Here is a 20,707-nt window from a genome sequence, read left to right as displayed (position 1 = left end):
TTATCCCGAAGCTGCTACAACCCGAGGTATGACTGTATACTCAAGCACTCTGATGATAAATTCTCAATAGGCCAAATCCTATGCGGTATATTTCGACACGGGCCGAGTGTGTTTCCACACAAAGATCTCCCTCAATTATGGTTTGCATTTCTATATATGAAATTCTGTGATTGTTTTTAATTGCAGAGGCTTTTTTTTTAAAAAAGCAAATAAATGTGAAGTCGCTTCGAGATATTTCATGGGAAGCGATGTAATAAAATGGGATTAAATAAATAAATAAACTGATAAGCTCCCCCCCCCACCCCTAATAAAACATCAAAGTAAAGGAAGAAGGTTTTCCAGGCCAAGTTTGTATCATTGGCCACATTAAAGAAGAATAATTTGTTTATCCAGGATGGTTGTTTGCAACTGGAGGGGGAGGGCTTGAAGTGAATCGTTTTGCCCTTCTCTTCTGAAGTTTTGCGTTTAAGAGAGCCCACGCCTATTGATTTGTCATGTTCGGTCATGTTTCTTTGATGCTGTATTAGGCCACTGATGCGATTTGTGCCTTCCAGTCTCCTGCCACATTAGGAAGAGCGCTCTCTGCTTCTGAATCTGACAGCGCTGCCTGCCATGGAAGGGTTTTGAGAGGGAGACCCAGCTGCTTGTGGACCTTCAGAGGAAGCTGTCTTACATTGCTCTACATAGCTCAGTATTGCCTACACAAACTGGCAGCAGCGCTCCAGAGTTTCTGGCAGGGATGCTCTCCCCGGCCTGCCTGGAGATGCCAGGGACTGAACCTGGGACCTTCTGCTTACAAGACAGAAGCTCTACCCCTGAGCTGTGACACTTCCCCAGGATGGACTTGTTCATGTTGCTTATTCATTTAAAGGTAAAGGGACCCCTGACAATTAGGTCCAGTCGTGACCGAATCTGGGGTTGTGGCGCTCATCTCGCTTTACTGGCCGAAAGAGCCGGCATACAGCTTCTGGGTCATGTGGCCAGCATGACTAAGCCGCTTCTGGCGAACCAGAGGAGGGCACGGAAATGCTGTTTACCTTCCTGCCAGAGTGGTACCTATTTATCTACTTGCACTTTGACTTGCTTTCAAACTGCTAGGTTGGCAGGAGCAGGGACTGAGCAACGGGAGCTCACCCCGTCGTGGGGATTCGAACCTCCGACCTTCTGATCGGCAAGTCCTAGGCTCAGTGGTTTAACCCACAGCGCCACCCACGTCCCTGGAGCTTATTCATTTACATACTGCTTAATTGCCAAGGTGGCTTCTAAGATCAAATCATTTAGAGCAGGAAAACAACTCAGTCAAAACATTAAACATCCACACTTTAAAATATGCAGTAAAATGAGCCAGTTGAAACAGAAGGTCCCGGTCCACTTGGCGGAGCTCAGGATTCTAGTTTAAAAAGAAAAGTGGATCTCGCAAGCCTGCTCATAATTCCTCCCATCCATTGGGGAGTTAGGATACAGGGTGCTTCTAAATACCAGTTTCTGGAAACCTTCGGAGGGGAGAGACTTTCTCTTGCGCTCATCAGGTCCAGTTACAGATAGGTAGCCGTGTTGGTCTGCCATAGTCAAAACAAAAAAAATTCCTTCCAGTAGCACCTTAAAGACCAACTAAGTTAGTTCTTGGTATGAGCTTTCGTGTGCATGTACACTTCTTCAGATACACTGAAACAGAAGTTTCCAGACCCTTCTATATAGTGAGAAGGTGGGGAGGGGTATTACTCAGAAGGGTGGTGGGAATGGGTGATTGGCAGATAGCTGTGATGAGCCTGTTGACGACTCTTAACGACTGCAATAGGTCTTACAGGAAAAAGCAAGAGAAGGTGAAAAATGGCTTTGTCATGTATAATGAGATAAGAATCCAAGGTCTTTGTTCAGACCAGGTCTCTCCATGGTTTTAAATTTGGTGATAAGTTGCAATTCAGCAGCTTCTCTTTCCAGTCTATTTCTGAAATTCCTTTGTAGTAAAACCATGGAGAGACCTGGTCTGAACAAAGACATTGGATTCTTATCTCATTATACATGACAAAGCCATTTTTCACCTTCTCACCCCTTGCTTTTTCCTGTAAGACCTATTGCAGTCGTTAAGAGTCGTCAACAGGCTCATCACAGCTATCTGCCAATCACCTATTCCCACCACCCTTCTGAGTAATACCCCTCCCCACCTTCTCACTATATAGAAGGGTCTGGAAACTTCTGTTTCAGTGTATCTGAAGAAGTGTGCATGCACACGAAAGCTCATACCAAGAACTAACTTAGTTGGTCTTTAAGGTGCTACTGGAAGGAATTTTTTTTGTTTCATCAGGTCCAGTTTGCATGCATATGGTTGGCCACTGCAACAACAGGAGGCAGGCTTTGATGGGCCCTGATCCAGCACGGCTTTTCTTACATTTTCTGGTTCTTTCTCCCTTTGGCGTCTGTTTTGGATACAAGAGTGTGCATGTATTCTTATGCAAACACACGCACACCATATCTTCCTGGGTATATCAACCCCGCTTGCAAGGTTTGGCAGTCTGATAGCCTGGAAACTGCACTGTTCGCCCCCTTCTGTCATTTATCCCCCCTGCCCTCCCCAGCCCTGAAACATCTCTGATGCAAAACGAATGCAATTTCCCCTCTCTTATTAACTTGTCTCTTAGAACCTTCAGCTCCTATATTTTCATTAGAACATTGAGTTGTCTTATTACCTTCCTGCTTTCCATTGTGCTGGTTATTTTTCTTTCTTTCTTTTTAATCTCTGTTTCTTTCCACTCTGATACACTGCAAGATTTGAAAGCGAACTGGGGTGGAAGAGAAAATTGGGAGCAGGTATAATGTGGTTTGCGTTTCCGATGCCTTCAGATGCAGCCTGTGAAAGATTTCAGGCACTTCACTTTACATCTGCTTCACTTTCCCCAGAAACAAACAGGCGCGTCCCACCTTAGCCCCACAAATTTGGGAAATTTCTCAAAACGTTTATATATCCTAAAGTTTAATTGCACGCCTGCTTGTTCCTTTCCTTTTTTTAGGGAAAGTTTCTGAAAATTCTTAAACTGCAGCAGCACAGGGATTGGTAAAAAAAGAAAGAAACCAAGCGAAACAGCTTTGTAGTGGATGAGATTATTTACTTATTTGTAAGGCATTTCTGCATGGTGATTTGACTCTGCCAAGACATTTTGTGACTATTAAACACCAATGTTGTTCAAGAGAGCATCTGCAACAGAAGAAAACAAGCTTTGAAACCCTATCTAAATGAAATTTAAACACATTAAAACCCTGGTGGAACAAGAATGTCTTGGGCTGCATTCCTGGGGGCCATAGGATGATGAAGAAGAAGAGTTTGGATTTGATATCCTGCTTTATCACTACCCGAAGGAGTCTCAAAGCGGCTAACATTCTCCTTTCCCTTCCTCCCCCACAACAAACACTCTGTGAGGTGAGTGGGGCTGAGAGACTTCAGAGAAGTGTGACTAGCCCAAGGTCACCCAGCAGCTGCATGTGGAGGAGCGGAGACGCGAACCCGGTTCACCAGATTGCAAGTCGACTGCTCTTAACCACTACACCACACTGGCTCAAACAGATGAATTGGTTCCTGTGCTCCCCAAGGCCCATGGGATCTCCCCAGGGAAGGAGAGAGAGAGAGAGCCACCATCTTGGAGGCAAATCTCACCCCCCTTTGCTTCTTCAGTGAGACACTGGATAGGTTCACAGCCAGTGCTCACCCAATGTAGAACAGGGCAGAAAGGAAGTTACATGCCAGTGTTTGAGATGCTGGGAAATATGAGCTTCCCCATTTCCTCCCACACCACCCTGGAGCAATAAATGTCTGTTAGAGATGGGTACAAACGAAGTAGGAAGGAATGCGGGTGGCGCTGTGGGTTAAACCACAGAGCCTAGGACTTGCTGATCAGAAGGTTGGCAGTTTGAATCCCCGCAACGGGGTGAGCTCCTGTTGCTCAGCCCCTGCTCCTGCCAACCTAGCAGTTTGAAAGCACGTCAAAGTGCAAGTAGATCAATAGGTACCGCTCCGGTGGGACGGTAAACAGCGTTTCCGTGCGCTGCTCTGGTTCGCCAGAAGCGGCTTAGTCATGCTGGCCACATGACCTGGAAGCTGTATGCCAGCTCCCTTAGCCAATAAAGCAAGATGAGCACCTCAACCCCAGAGTCGGCCACGACTGAACCTAATGGTCATGGGTCCCTTTACCTTTACAAACGAAGTAAGAGGAAGCAGAAGAAATGCTTGTCAAATCTGAAAGTTCTTCACCTGTAGCTTTGGGATGGGCAAGGCTCTCGCATCCAATTTTAGGCTAAACCCCTAGAGCTGGCATAGTTTTGGGGGTTTTTTAAGGCCAAAACAAAAAAGAAAGGGGGGAGTGTCCGCCCCCCCCCCTGCCAGCATGGGCCCAGCAGAACATTAGAAAAGGCAGATCCAGCCACCTTTGGTTCTCCTTGTCCACTGACTGTCAGGAGGTCCTGTACACAAGTAGGAATCCGGCAGAGACACATGCCCTGCTGGCATGTTCTCTCCCTCCTGGTCATTCGTTTGGGAGCTTCAAAAGCTTTCTCCTGCTCAAACATCTCAGCAAATGATACCAAGAGGCATCAGCACACTTCAGGATCAGCAGAGTAGAGGCAAAAAATGGGGAAGAGGAGTGAAGTAAATTTTACTTTTACACTTACGCATTCCACCAGACAAGTGAGAAGCAGTACCAGAGTTCAAGCACACCTTCAATCCAGGCAAAAACATTCAAGGAAGGTTCAAAGCAGAGCCAATGAGATCAGGTGTGTGGTGTGTGGTGTGGGGAAAGTCCCAGGGGCCGCATGAAGGGGCCTGGAGGGCCACATTTTGCCTGAGTCCTGAGGTTCCCCACCCCTGGTATCCAGCAAAACTGCAACCTCAGCCCATGAATATTTTCCCAATGTGGAGGATGATTTGCTATTCATAAGTTTCCTGTGTTTTATTTCCCCTGTCGTAGGTTGATCCACTCTTTGCAGAGGAAGTCAAAGAGAAAATTAAAAGGTAGGCTCCTAATTTGGAGATTTAAAAAAAACAAAAAAACAGAAAAATATATAGCTATATTTATTTTCTCCGAATTCTCATTGCAAACAAATCTCTTTCCATGTTGCTCAGATTTACTTGAGAAGCTCAATTCCTACTGAGACCTCCTATGTTCACTTCAGTTTGAGGTGGCGATTTTACTGAAGCATACATTTTCTGGCTCAGAATTATGAGTGTTAAGGGCTCGTAACATTCTCCTTGAATACAAGACAAGCATTATGACCCCATAATTCTTCTCTGGCTTGGATTTTCACCCAAGTTGGAAAAGGCGAACTAGGTCGCCAGCTGATAGATAACTCTAAAAAGAGCTCTGAAAAAGAGGCTTCTGAGCAAAATTAGCCATTTATAATCCAAAATTGAAATCCAAAATGTTTACGTTTCAGTTTATGGGTGGAGGAGCTGCAGGGGAGGTTAGGAACATTTCAGGAGAAGGGAGATTAATCCTGTCTTGCTGCTACATTGGAAGGTGTGTGTGTTAAGTATTTATTTATTTTGATATAACACCACCAAAATATGTGGCGCTTTGCAGAAGACATTTTATGTGGATGTTCCTGAATTTATGGGGAGGGGCCACAGATTAGTGTTAGAGCATCTGCTCTGTGCACAGAAATTCCCAGGTTTCATCCTCAGCTCAACCTGAAATCTTTCTGCCATCCAATATCTACAGATGACTCTGAAGTGTCTGGAGGCCAACTAACAGACTAAACCATCTTTGCTTGGTAGGGTGAATGGGGTGCATTTGCTGCAGGAGATCTCTCAAGAAGACCTGCACGCTCTTGTGAAAAAATGCTTTGCCGTTGTCAACAGTTCCATTTCGGAGGGGATGTCGGCCACAATCTTAGAGGTAATTGCATCTGAACATTGACCTTCACGTTGAACGTTCCTTTGCTCGGCTGGTTTGAAATCTCCATCAGCTTCCCTGTCTGCCTTTCAAAGCCCGCAAAACACAAGGGCTTTCTCTAAAACACCATGCAGGAACAGTTAGCAACTCACAGTTTCAGCCGGCCTGTGAAATTAACAAATGCTCAGCAGGTGAGGAATGGGAAGCTGTGGCCTTCGTCTCGTTGTTTGTCAGTCTCAATCAAAATCATCAATCGTCAGGAGCGATGGGAGCTGTTGTCCAGCAATATCTAGAGCAGGCATAAGCAAACTTGGCTCTCTAGCTGTTTTGGGACTACAACTCCCATCAGCCCTAGCTAACAGGACCAGTGGTCAGGGATGGTGGGAGTTGTAGTCCCAAAACATCTGGAGGGCCGAGTTTGCCTATGCCTGATGTAGAGAGACAACCTCCTTCCTTATGGTCCATCTCAGGTGCCAAGATCAGCAGAGGGGGCCCTCTTGGTATTCCCAGGACCCTCAGAAGTTCAGGGGGCAGCTGCAACCTAGGACAGAGCCTTCTCGTTGGCATCCCCGAAATTGTGACATTCCCTCTGCATATAGATGAACCTGGCACCTTCATGATGTAGCTTTTGTTGGATGCTGAAGACACACCACTTTACCCTGGCTTTTGACATCAGAGAGAGAGAGAGAGAGAGAAATGGACCTACACCGTTTTCTTGACAAAGATTTCTTTTAACTGATTTAATTGTAACTCACCCCAGTGTTGTTGTTTAGTCGTTTAGTCGTGTCCGACTCTTCGTGACCCCATGGACCAGAGCACGCCAGGCACTTCTGTCTTCCACTGCCACCCGCAGTTTGGTCAGACTCATGCTGGTAGCTTCGAAGACACTATCCAACCATCTCGTCCTCTGTCGTCCCCTTCTCCTTGTGCCCTCCATCTTTCCCAACATCAGGGTCTTTTCCAGGGAGTCTTCTCTTCTCATGAGGTGGCCAAAGTATTGGAGTCTCAGCTTCACGATCTGTCCTTCCAGTGAGCACTCAGGGCTGATTTCCTTCAGAATGGATGGGTTTGATCTTCTTGCAGTCCATGGGACTCTCAAGAGTCTCCTCCAGCACCATAATTCAAAAGCATCAATTCTTCGGCGATCAGCCTTCTTTATGGTCCAGCTCTCACTTCCATACATCACTACTGGGAAAACCATAGCTTTTACTATACGGACCTTTGACGGCAAGGTGATGTCTCTACTTTTTAAGATGCTGTCTAGGTTTGTCATTGCTTTCCTGCCAAGAAGCAGGCATCTCTTAATTTTGTGGCTGCTGTCACCCCAGTAACCTCATTCAAATTTGGGGCTAGCAAAATCAACAGGCCTCCCCTGTCCCAAAATTGTACAGTTGGGAGGGATCCCAAGGGCCACCTAGTCCAATCTTCTGCACTGCAAGCATCACAGCTAAAGCATCCATGACACTTGGCCATCCAATCTCTGTTCAGCCTTCCAAGGGAGTCCATTCCACTATTAAACAGCTCTTGCCATCAGGGAAGACACAGTGGTGGGTGCAGGGCCAGCAAGCAATTCTACTTGTGTGTCATAATGCCTGAACAATGCTTGTTATGTGTAATATTTCTACATCTATATTTACATAATAGTGGCCATGCTTTGTGTAATTTATTTTGGCTTGACTTTTCGTCTCTGCTGCCCTGTTTTAGTAAGCAGAGCCCCGCCTTGCTTTCTAGATAATCCTATCGCTATTTTTTTTACTGCAGCGACAGACAGAAGCAAGGTATTCTTGCGTAATAAGAATTGATAGCAGCTCTCTTGGGAGACTGAGCATCCCAGCTTTTCAAGAAAAGAGGAGTTTCTAGGCCTCACATTGATAGCAAGTCACAATCACAATGTAGGGTTGGTCCTAAAAAATGCCAAAGGCTACTGTAAAAAGATGTGTCTTCAGCAGAAGCTGGAAACTGTACAAATCTGCATAGTGAAAGGTCAGGAACAGATCTGTGGGGAAGGAGGTCCACAACTTAGCAGCAGGAGCAAACCAGCAGTAAATCACACTGAGCAAGTGGCGTTAACTGTTTATTATCAAGTGGAGTTAACTCTGCATAGGAATGTCAGGCCTAATGAGCACAGCAACTCTTCTTTGGTAGGTCTTGCCCATATGAGGCAGTTGCTTAAGACTGAAGATCCGCCCCTTCCCACAGCTGTCTAATTCTCTTTTCCTGGGTTTCCCCCAAGCAATCTGAGACTACCTGCCAGCCTTTGCTCCTCCCACTTCATGCCTCTCCTGGTCCTGGGAGACCAGGGGGAGGTGAGGTTGTTGTAGCAGGAGGGGGAGACACCCTGGTTCCTCTCAGCCTCTTGGCCTGCTTTCTGTCCTGCTTCTGGACTTCTCTATGCCACAGACTCTTCCTGCTCACTAAACCCTGTTACCTCTTCAGCTTCTGACACCTCCTCCTCCCAGTCTTCTCTCTCTTCTCCCTCTGCCCATTCATTGTTGTCCCACCACCAAACCCCTGGCTATGGGCCTTCTCCCCTTGGCAGTTTCCCATCTGGTTCCTCCCACCACTTCTCTGTGTCCAACCATTCCATGTCCCTTAGAGGCTGCTACAGAGAACGTTCTCTCTCTCCCCCCCCCAAAAAAAGAGAGACTTTGGAGCTTGGTAGAACAACCACAGGGTCTTCTTCCATCAGCCTTAGCACCCAGGAGGGTCTGTAGGAAAGGAGGTGTTTTTTCCGGGTATTTGGGGCCTAAGTCATTTGGGGCCATAGCTGTCAACCGTCCCTTATTTGGCGGGAAAGTCCCTTATCCCAGCACCGTGTCCTGCTGCTGTCCCTTATTGATGATGTCCCTTAAATTTCCCCGGTTTCAAAGGAAGCAGCTCCTCTCCCTCCCTCCCTGCCGGCCAGGGAGGGAGGCTCCAACTGTGTTGCTTGGCTGCGTTGCTCATCCAATAAGGAGTCTAAGAACGACTGGGGGGTGGAGCTTGCATGCCTTGTGGCGATCAAATCGGACGTGTTGCCTGGGGATTCGCCTTTGCTCAGCGCTTCCCAGCGGAGAGGTGATGGTGGTTTTCCTTGCTGCATCCCCTTTGCCGGGTTGCTGCGCTGTGGGAACCACTGCTTGAGGCTTTGTTTCGCTGCTGGTTGACTAAAATCCCTTATTTTGGCTGCTGATCCCTTATTTTCGAGGCTGCTGGTCCCTTATTTTTAAATCTGTAAGTTGACAGCTATGTTTGGGGCTTTAAACACTAATGAAAGCACCTTGACTTATGCTTGAAAAGAAAAAAAGTTTTTAAATTCAGGGGAAAAGAAAAAAGTGGGGTAGGGGGAAAGAAGCACAAATCTCCAGTTTCTTTCAACACTTTCCTCTAATCAGCCTTCCAAAGGCCAAAGGGTCTCGAGGGTTCCCTACCTGAGAAGCTTGGAAATAAAATCTGGATCATCGTCGACAGGCCAGATCCCCTTGTGCTAAACTACCTTCCTCAGAAAAGAAGTGCAAAGCATTCATGCACGGAGTGGGAAGGGATGATGGAGAAAATCTGTACACAGAGTCTGAAACAGAACTTCCTCCATTCCATAAGGAAAATAATTACAGTACGTTCCTGTTGGATCATGCCATAGTTCAATTTCTGGCCATGCTCCTGATTTCCAATCAAGCTGCGTTGGTCCAAAAGTGGTCCAGGTGCAAGAACGGCATTTTCTTGCCTACTCACTCAAAGATTCATCAACTACCCTGGCGCCTTTCAACAGATCTTATCCATTGCTGGATTGTCTCTCCAATCCGTTGCTGGGTTGAATTGGGCTGCAAAACCAGAAGGAGGGAGAGAATTTCTGCATAGCCTTATTAAAAACAAACAGATAAATAAATCACACCAGCTTCACATTCACCTGCTAGTATAGGCTCGAAAACATAAGCACTTCAAAGTCGTAGTATCACACAATATTTCAGAATTTATTGGGGGCAGGGAGGAGGTGACTAAGGTGTTCTATTTTGGCTAGATTTATTCATTCATTTCTAAGGTTGATATAGGGGACAATTTGGGTCTGCCCCACTTCCATTTCTTTAGGGATCACCCTTCCTGAGGTAGGAACTTCATAAGAGGTGAAGCCGCCCATTTCTCAGTTCTTCTCATTACCATTTTGTGTTCTTTTTGGTAAAGGATTATTTTGTCCATCTTTCCCATGGGCAATACTCTTGGCCCTGACAGTGAAGTAGCACCATATGCCTAGAAAGGAAAGAGAAGATAGCTCTGGAACAACAGTGCTATTTTAATTAGGAGAAACGACAGCAACCCTACCTGGGATGGTCAACAGGAGGAATGACCATCTGTCAAAACCTTGTTTTCATTAACCAGGGCCGAAAAACTGCTCCAGGAAATGAAAGCGAAGCCTCAGCCAGTGCTTGGACTCCACTGATTAAAAAAATAAATTCAGGACCATCTTGTTCAGCTTCTTCCACTACTTTCCTGGGTAGATTTGAGCTATGAGGACGTCCAACCTTCTATCAAGAGGGTTTGGTGGACTCATAAGAAGAGCTCTTCTGTGGGTTAGATCAAAAGCCCATCTAGGACACTTACCATAGTGGCCACCTCCCTTCTAAGAAAAAAAAACAAATTGTGGGTCAAGTGCAAATGGATCAGAAAAGCATATTCATGGAAGCATAAATGTTAGCCAGGCAAAGAGACAGGTTTGTTTATGGTTGAGTCAGATCAGATCAGGAACAACCTTTTTTGATAAATGGGGTGCAGCCAAGCTAAGACCTGAGAGAGACCTATCTGCTTCCAGATTGTGTTTAAAGTGGCTCACCACATGAGATGCTGGTCCACCGATTAAAGGGGTTCCTGGTTCAAATTCTGATGCAAATGCACACTCAGAAGGAAAGACTTCATCCCGCTTCTGTTATGTACCCTCACTTTCCTTGTTTTCAGGGCTATTTTTCTAGAAATAAAGGTGGCAGTACTCACCATTAACCCCTCTTTCTTTCTCTAAGAATGGCAATGGCGCCTGCCTGAGAGGTGCCAGAACTCACCTGAGAAGTGCTGAAACTGAGATCTGGCAAGTTCCTCCTGGAAAAAAAACCCTGCTTGTTTTATGCATATCCTTCGTCGCTCCCAAGTGTCTGGGCTGAAATTACCACTCACCCCATTCCCAGTTTTATGCTCCCCATTGGAGGACTGAAAATTTGTTGGTGTCCTGGCCCTCCCCATCCAGTGAAAAACTCAGACTCACAAATCTTGTGATTTTCAGATCAGATCAGTGCATTAGGCGAGTGTCAGGTTACAGAAATCAAGAGCAAGTGCAAGAGAAGTTAAATGCATGGCGCTAAGCGTGAGCTAAAGCATTAATCCAACAAGCGCCACATGCCCTCACCTTCCTGGTGAAGAGCCTTCTTCCTTGTGAAGAGCAGGGCAGGCGCAGCTATTTGTTCAGCAAGTGACCAGAGTCTCACCACTGTGCAATCCAACAGAGAAACCAATTCCAGTAGGTTGGCTAGGTGAGGTTTGTCCACTCCATCAGATATCTCTTAGGGCTGCAGAACAGACACCTGCCCCCCAACCCACTGGGAACCCAAAAGAAGTTTTTGCCTGGTTGCTCAGAAAGGGGTCTGGCCCACAGACTGGAAATAATCCCTAGTCCTGCCTTAACGTCTCCCTTTGCTGGAAAGAATTCAGGCTGAGATGATGGCAGTTAGAACCATCACTGGAGCAAACTTCATAGAATCACCCTTCTCCCTTCCTAATAGTCATAGAAATCATGGAATTGCAGAGCCTGCAATGCCATTTGTGGCTGTTCTGGCTGCCTCAGCATAGCAGTGAAAAAATGCTTGAGCAAAGTTCCCCTGCTTACTGGCAAATACGTTCCATTGAAGTCAGTGGGGCTCACTTCTGCGTAGATAAGTTTAGCAGCACACTGTTAGCCAATTAATCAATGAAACAGAGCCGTCCTTCCCACTAATGTGTTTGTGCGCCAGTGTGCAGGCAAGCTCAAGTAATCCACTTTTTCTGTTTTCTACCCCACCCCCAAGAAAACCCCCAAACTTGTCATGCTTTCCTTCCGGGCCGATTACACCACGGGGAAATCACGTCCCCCACGATAATGACAGTAATTAAAAGCACATTCTCTCCTAAGTGCCAGTGAATCGGTATGGATTGAACAACCTGGAGAGTGGATTTCTTTCTGTTGTCTGACACCGCAGTAATTTGTACAAGATGAGCCATTAAGCGCTCAAAGGCACCACATGTTTTTCAGGATTTCTGAGGCTGGCGGCGGTAATTAAAATTTCAGGTCGGGCGGGGGGGGGGGGTTCGCTTGACAAGTGCGCAGGCGGGCTCCGTGCGCTTCCCCAGAGATATCGAGGGTTTACCTCATGCCATTCTATGCTCCGGTGGTTGCTGGAAATTTATGTCCCTCGTGAAGATTAACCTCTGGCAGATCCGCCAGTGCTCTCGAGCCCAAATAAACCCAGATGATGTATTCATAAGCACACAAGAAGACCCCTGCTGGATCAGGCCAGTGGGCCATCAGTTCCATAATCCTGCTGTCACAGCAGCAAACCAGATTCCCCAGCAAGAAGCCTGTGTTCAGAACCCTGCTCCACAATCTTCTGCAAATTTCCAGCTCTACCTTACTAACCCTAAGCCTTTTTCTTCTCTGTGTTTCTCCACTAGGCAATGGATTTAAATGTTCCGGTGATGGCAAGGAATATCCCAGGGAATGCTGCAATAATCGCACACAAGACAACTGGGCTTCTATACTCAAACCCCCAGGTAAAAAAAGAAGTAATGACCCAATGCACACTTGCATTGAGAGCCATTGTTGTGTAACAACTAGAGCAGGGGTCAGCAACCTTTTTCAGCCATGGGCCAGTCCACTGTCCCTCAGACCATGTGATGGGCCAGACTATATTTCTTTTTTTGGGGGGGTGAACAAATTCCTATGTCCCACAAATAACCCAGAGATGCACTTTAAATAAAAGGACACATTCTACTTATGTAAAAACACACTGATTCCTGGACCATCCGCAGGCCGGATTGAGAAAGTGATTAGGCCGCATCTGGCCCACAGGCCTTAGGTTGCCTACCCCTGATCTAGAGTGTTGGACTAGGACCTGGGAGACCAGGGTTCAAATCCCCACTCAGCCATGAAGCTCTCAGGATGACCTTGAGCCCATCACTCATTCTCAGCCTGACCTACCTCACAGGGTTGTTGTTAGGATAAAATGGGGAGGAGAACTACCTGTGCTGCCTTGAACTCCTTTCAGGAAAGGTGGAGTATAAATGCAATCAATAATAATAATAATAATAATAATAATAATAATAATAATAATAAATGCTGGAATTTAAACCTATATAGGTTGGGGTTATGGTATTCAGTGGTGCAGGATATGATCACCATTGATATCAAATGACACGTAATTCATGTCGGGTCCACCTCATTTGTATTGCGTTTCCTTTGCACTGAAGTGAGTGGCGTGGAATAATGTAATAATTACCCATCTTCATTGTGACTAGCACTGTTCTGCTGTAATTCGGTTTCCAACAAAAACCGTTATTCACCTCACTTTCTGTATTATTATCTAAATTATTTCATAAAGTTCTGCCACAACAGACAGCAAGCCAAATGACATATTTCCTTCAGAAGCCGAACTGTAGCAGAACGGAAGCGCTGCTGTATGTGACAGACATGGCTCAGAATTGAAATCGACACCTTCTTACCTCCCTACTTTTAGGGGAAGAGAGTTCCACATCCTCAAATCAGTTTCCCACAATACCGCTGAGCAGTTCTACATCGGACACTCCAGGGTATTTGGGGAAACCTCAGGTGGCTGGCAGCTTTGCAAACCTGGCCACTGCCAGCGAATAAGCCTGTGGCCAGGGAAACAGATTTGTGAGGAGGTCAAAGCAGTACCAACTCCAGCAAGGGCAAGGTGGGTTTATTGCCAGTGGCATCCTGCCAGGCACCTGTGTACTAGCAGCTACTTAAGAATGGTGATGGGAGAGATGGAAGTCTCCAGGGGAGACCTTGGACAATACCATTTCACTTAAAAGGGGCCTGAAGGATGGATCACATTTTAAAGAATGGAGAAGGGCTGTGGTTCCAAGGTAGAACACCTTATTTGCCTGCAGAAGGCCCCAGGTTCATCCCCCGCCATCTCCAGGTAGGACTTTGCAAGATCCCCTGTCTGAAATCCTAGAGCGCCCCTAGTGGTCAGCACAGACAGTACTGCACTGGATGGACCGATGATGATGATATATTGAATTTGTTAGTCACTTTATCCCGCTGCTCGGTCCCAGCGCCTGCCAACCTAGCAGTTCGAAAGCACCTCCGGGTGCAAGTAGATAAATAGGGACCGCTTACCAGCGGGAAGGTAAACGGCGTTTCCGTGTGCGGCTCTGGCTCGCCAGATGCAGCTTTGTCACGCTGGCCACGTGACCCGGAAGTGTCTCTGGACAGCGCTGGCCCCTGGCCTCTTAAGTGAGATGGGCGCACAACCCCAGAGTCTGTCAAGACTGGCCCGTACGGGCAGGGGTACCTTTACCTTTACCTTTATCTTCTCCAAGGCAACCCACAACCACACAGAGAAACATTAAAACCAAAGGGAAACTGAAATGCATTAAAAACAACTAAAAGGCCACAGAGATTTAAATGCCAAAGGCCTGGTTATAGAGTAAATTTTTTGCCTGTCACTGAAAGATCTCTAAGAATGGCGCAGGTGAACCTCCCTGGGGAGTTGTTGTTGTTGTTTAGTCATGTCCGACTCTTCGTGACCCCATGGACCAGAGCACACCAGGCACTCCTGTCTTCCACGCAGTTTGGTCAAACTCATGTTAGTAGCTTCGAGAACACTGTCCAACCATCTCGTCCTCTGTCGTCCCCTTCTCCTTGTGCCCTCCATCTTTCCCAACATCAGGGTCTTTTCCAGGGAGTCTTCTCTTCTAACGAGGTGGCCAAAGTATTGGAGCCTCAGCTTCAGGATCTGTCCTTCCAGTGAGCACTCAGGGCTGATTTCCTTCAGAATGGAGAGGTCCATCTTCTTGCAGTCCATGGGACTCTCAAGAGTCTCCTCCAGCACCATAATTCAGAAGCATCAATTATTCAGCGATCAGCCTTCTTTATGGTCCAGCTCTCACTTCCATACATCACTACTGGGAAAACCATAGCATTCCACAAATGGGAAGCCACCACAGAACAGGCCTGTTCTTGTGTTGCCACCCTCTAGACCTCTTGTGGAGGAGGCACACGAGGAAGACACTCTGTGCCACCGAGGCTACTCAAGCATGGATTCAGTAGTACCCCCAAGTTTGTACCTGCTCCTTAAGAGGGAGTGCAACCACATCAAGAGCGGGCAATATCCCATCCATCCAGTCTTGGTCCAAGGGGTCAAATATTTAAGGCAGCTTCCTAGGTTCTAACTCCCATCTGGTTAGCGTTTAGTATTCTAAAGGCAACTGGCACCCAGGTAGCAGCAAGAACAGCAGCAAAACCCAACTATCACTTTGATTTTAAGTCCCCAGCATGTCTCCTTCGCACGCAACCTATGCTTTTGAAGCTTCACCCTATATCCCAATTAACTGGTGTTCTTAATTAGGCTTGGAAAGGAGGGGTGTGTGAGAGTATTAATCCTGTTGATTCTATAAATTAAATTCTGGCCTCCAAAAATCAGCTAAGTGCAATAATAACGTGCTCCGTAAAGAAAAGAAAAAACCGAACACCAAGAGATTAAATAAAACTGCAGAGTGTAAAATGCTTTTTTTGTTCAGAGTGCCTATGATTAATGCATACTATTAAGTCAAGTCTGAGGAAGGTAGATTCTCTGTTTTCATTAGACTTTGGCAGTCGTGCTTCCCTTGCTCCTGACCCTCCTCCCACCCCCCCTTCCGATAAAACGATTGTGCCTAACATTTTTCTCCCTGGAGAGTTCATTGTTCCCCACGGTCTTCACAAATGAATCTCTTTGTTAACAAATGCAATTGGTTTTTCCGGGAAAAAGGTACTTGTATCAACGTGGAACTCACCTCCGCACCCCTGGTGTGCGTTGGAGAGACAGAACTGCTTGATCTCAGGCAGAGGTTGCTTATTGCCCATAGATCTTGAGTCTGCAAGTTCGGCTAGTCCTTTGTGGCCTCCGTACAGGAATGTTCCTGAACATTAAACAACTTTGGATACTGGTCTCACACCTCCTTCATATATGCATGCCCCAAATGTGGGGAGAGACTGGATCCAGCTGGTGGGCCAGATCCTGATCTCCCCCACCCTCCCTGGGCTTATTGTGGGGGTGACACTGGTGGAGAGATGGCATTATGCAATTGATAGCCACAACAGAATCCTCCCTGACCACCAGCCCTTCCTTTTTATTTGAGGAAAAAGGATTCCACGCAAAAAGGATTTTAGACCATCCCTTGACTGTCACTGGAAAGGAGAACTTGCCAAACCTCAGGTCCTTGGGCCATATGTGGCCCTCCATGTTCTTTGTCTGGCCCTCAGGATTCTCCCCAGGCCACGCCCCTCACCGGCCTGAACTGCACCTTCTTGACTGTTTTTGCCTCCCTGGAATGTGTTGTTTTATTCATTTGCATGTATGTGTGTGTCATTTTTTTCTGCACAAAAGCATACAGAAGCAAAGACTATGTGTTCTGAAAACTGTTATTCTTGCAGAACACATCCTATTATGATTTCATTCTTTGTAAGTATCCAATACATTTTAATCATCAGTGCTATTCTTTCTGCATTTGCTACCTTTCATCTCACCTGCGAAGAAATGTTAAAGCTATTGTATGTGATAATTCTGCTCCGTGTATGTCATAAAAGGAGACCCTAATCTTTCAGATTGGCCCTGCGTTTGCCTCCTTCCCTCAATCTAACCTATTCAGTTAATTTTGCAATCGCCGGGTCGTATTGCGCTTCCATTCTCTTTTTACTGTTGGCACCTTAGAAGAAAATGTTCTTGAACTTGTGATAATGCCTCTTCCTGGCTTGGATGGAGGACAGAGAAGTGTGTTTATAGACACATTGGACCAACCTTCCCCAACCTGGTGCCCTTCAGATGTTTTAGGCACAACTTACACAATCCCATCCAGCACAATCAGGCTGTTGGAAGCAGTCGTCCAAAACATCTCGAGGGAGCCAGGTTGGGCTCAGGCTTCTACATGGCTGGAATTGAGCCAGCTTCAAAGTGGTAAGAGTTGCATTCATTAAAGTCCCACTTTTGTCTCTGTACTGTGGCAGGCAGTCCCTGGAAAGCCCTTCCCCTTAACCTGCCCTCTTCCATAGAGCAGAGGCAGAAAACCTGCTTTCCATGCAGGAGGTCCCAGGTTATGTCCATGGCATCTTCAGGTAGGTCTGGAAATGCCACGGCCTCAAATCCCGAAGAACCACTTGCCAGTCCATGTAGACAAAACTGTGCTTGATGACCTGACAATCTGTAAGGCCGCTGTTCCTGTTCCCTTGCAACGTGGAAAGTTTATAGAGTGTAATCTCCTTTGGGTCCTTTTGGATATTGGCAGTGGGATAATAACAACAGCTATTTCTCACCTTTTCAGGAGTTTGTCCAGCTGTCTAAAAGCCTGATCGGCGACCCATTTCTGCACAAAGAGATTGTAATGAAGGCAAAGGAGTACATCACAAAGCACCACTCATGGGAACACGAAAGAAAAGCGTATCAGAACCTTGTGCTGATGCTTCAGTGACCCACTTTGCATCAAGATACAGGAACCCAGCATGGATGGATCAAACCAGCCAAGCCGATCAGATTTTTGTGATTAATGACACTTACTGATTTCCCCCCCTCTGTATCACCTGCTCTCTGTGGTACCAGTTGAAATGTATCATACAGTGGACACTAGAATGATTGCAGGGTTTTTCCCCTGCGAGAGGACAATATTCACAGATACGGATAATCAGTGATGCATCAATATGATACGTTTTCTTGGAATTATATGCATGCACACCTATGCGTAACACATTCAGATGCAAACACATGCACACTAGGAATGCCGTTGGATCGTGCAAATCATTCTCGGTCTGACTTATGGGCCTAGTTCCAGAGAAAACAAGTGGTCCCATTGAAAGGAGGAGGTCAAGTTAATTACGATTGTTTCATTCATGTCCTGTTCATTTCCATGGGACTTCAGTGGCCGTGGTTCATTTACTGACCACACCCTTAATCACTTAATCCATCGATTAGAAAGAGCATGTGTGTAAAAACACTTGTTTTAAAAGGGGGGGGGGCAGAACTTTCCTCCCAGTGCTAATAACAAAAGGGGAGGAGTCAAACTCCAGTTCTGCAGTCTCAATAATTATGACTCTTCCCCCCACCATATCCACGGTTTCTGTTTGGTTTTTTTGTGTGCCCTTAAGCTGGGCCATAACAAACACTTTGAAAGAAACACTGTAACTGAACAGATGCCATACAGCAAAGACACACGGCTCCTTTGACTTTGCTCCTGCCAAGATATTCCACTAACAATGTTGGCTGGGGCAAGGGTGTCACTCTGACATGTCCACCGGGAAGGGGGGGGTGTCGTATTTATATTGATTGATGTCCACATCTTGAGTTGGAGTTTATTTCTTCAAGTTGATGTTTACACCACAGCTTCACATTTCCTGGAAACTGGTTGCTACCTCAGAATATAATAATTGCAACACTGCATTTTTGTGGAGCCTCATAAATCTCCTTTGCGTTTGGCCGCGAGAAGCTCAGGCTCCATAGAAGGGAAGTGGCGAGTAATTTGTATTCAGTACTTTGTGCAAATTCCGGATGCTTTCTTTTATTATTTTTGTCCTCTGAATCGTACAGTCGTTGGCACCATTGAGCACATTGTAGTAGGACTCTGCATTTGCAAAAGGAAATTAAAGGAGGGCTCTTGTGCCTGCAGATCTCGAAAGCAATTGTGATTCATTTCCCAGCGGTAGAAGTAATGCCTTTGTTTCTCCCTCCACTTCGCCATCACAACCAACCTCCAACCCCCCAAAAAATCTGGCTATGAGATATCTATATCTATCTATCTATCTATATCTATCTATCTATCTATCTATCTATCTATCTATCTATCTATCTATCATCTATCTATCTATCATCTATCTATCTATCATCTATCTATCTATCTATCTATCTATCTATCATCTATCTATCTATCTATCTATCTATCTATCTATCTATCTATCTATCTATCATCTATCTATCATCTATCTATCTATCTATCTATCTATCTATCTATCTATCTATCTATCTATCTATCTGTTTTATGAAGCTTTAAGTACGTCCTGTTAGGGAAACTATACTTGAAGACCCTGTTTTGGAGCAAGTCAAGCACAACGAGTCATTCCTTGTGATTAGTAAAATGTGGTTGGCGAGGGGAGACGTGACCGTGCACAGTGATTTCTGTAAAATTTGTGTTTCCATGGGCATTGAGGGACTTCATCGTATCATGTAGGGTGGATTTGATTTAAATCAAATCTGTTTAAATCACGATTTAAATCACTAGTCAGTAAGACTTGATTTAAAACTCTTCTTTTTTTACAGAAAGACTCATTCTTGCTGGTATAATCTTAATGTTTACAACCAGATGAAGGTTTCATTTTTGGAATAATAAATGTTCAGAGTAGTTTTTACAGTTATATCAAAAATTAATGATTTGGTTATACTATTAGAAATACATAGACAGATAATTATGAAATTATTGTGAGGTTTAATAAGTTAACTGTTTATATTTGGACCACTTTTCTGCTGTCCTTTACTGGAAGGAGAAAAATAACCTTTAGTAACAATTTAAGCTATTTATTTAACTAAAACAATAACATTATAGCATACGTATCCATGTTTGTTAACTGATGTGGTTGAACGATATTTTTTTTTAAAAAAAAACAACTTAGACTGAGTTTTAGCATACATGAAAAACTTAAAACAAATCCTTATTTCCCGACGAATAGCCTTTGGACTATAATGTAAGTTAAATTGAAAATTATCTTTAGAAAGATTTTTCCTCCAAAAGAATTTTATTTTAAAAATCTTATTAAAATTTTAAAACTTGGTAGGAGCAAAAACGAGTGCTGTGGATCAGGGAACGGTTTTCCGACCAAGGGAATACGGCTGTTGTCATGGACTGGTTGGACCCCGAGGAATGGTGGGAGGAACCAGCTGGTGTTGGTGGGGCAGTGCCCCATTTTCCCAAATGCACCAGCCTCCACTGTTTGACTGAAAAGATTGGTAGGATTCTGGCTCAATCAGAGCACAGTCTCTATTGTCTTTTATTTATGATTTTCAGTTATATGCATTTCAATAGTTTTACAATCATTCTAACATTTCAAAATTCGACTTCCTCCTCTTTCTGTTGTTCCTTATTTTTTTTTACATTTCCTGCATATTCTAAATTTATTCCTTTTATTCATCTACTTTAAATATTTGCTTTTATGAAACTGTAGGTTGTTACAATAGTCCAGCCAATGTCCTTATCTGTTTGCAGTTTGTTTGTAAATATTCAATAAACTATTTCAATTCTTTTGTAAATTGTTTATTACCTTGATTTCTTATTTTTCTGGTAGGTTTCACCATTTCTGCATATTCCATACTTTTTTGTATCCATTCTTCTTTCGTCAGGGCTTCTTCTTTCCATTTTTGGGCAAATAACATTCTTGCCGCTGTAGTCGCATACATGAATAAATTTCTATTCAGTTTGGGTAGTTCTGTCCCTATAATTGGGTAGTTCTGTCCCTATAATTGGGTAGTTCTGTCCCTATAATTCCCAAAAGGAAAGTTTTTTACAAATGTTATTTTAAACATCTTTTTCAATTCAATATATATCATTTCCCAGTAAGCTCTAGCCTTACTATA

At 45.0% G+C, this 20,707-nt stretch overlaps 1 protein-coding gene across 2 annotated transcripts in view; it reads left to right on the top strand.

Annotated features, from left to right (window-relative positions):
* The window catches only part of GLT1D1 (glycosyltransferase 1 domain containing 1), a 59,684-nt gene extending 40,923 nt beyond the window's left edge, over positions 1–18,761 (top strand). For both annotated transcript variants that reach the window (XM_081893434.1, XM_081893433.1), the window contains 4 exons: positions 4,956–4,999; positions 5,762–5,882; positions 12,546–12,644; positions 17,418–18,761. In XM_081893434.1, coding sequence (XP_081749560.1) covers positions 4,956–4,999; positions 5,762–5,882; positions 12,546–12,644; positions 17,418–17,564 — 411 coding nt within the window. In that variant the 3' untranslated portion in view covers positions 17,565–18,761. The remainder of the gene's footprint in view (positions 1–4,955; positions 5,000–5,761; positions 5,883–12,545; positions 12,645–17,417) is intronic.
* Positions 18,762–20,707: the final 1,946 nt, after the last annotated feature.

This window comes from Podarcis melisellensis, assembly GCF_964234715.1.
Source record: "Podarcis melisellensis genome assembly, chromosome: 16".
NCBI lineage: Eukaryota > Metazoa > Chordata > Lepidosauria > Squamata > Lacertidae > Podarcis > Podarcis melisellensis.
Note: the sequence above shows the minus strand (reverse complement) of the source record. Positions and strands in the feature narration are given on the sequence as shown.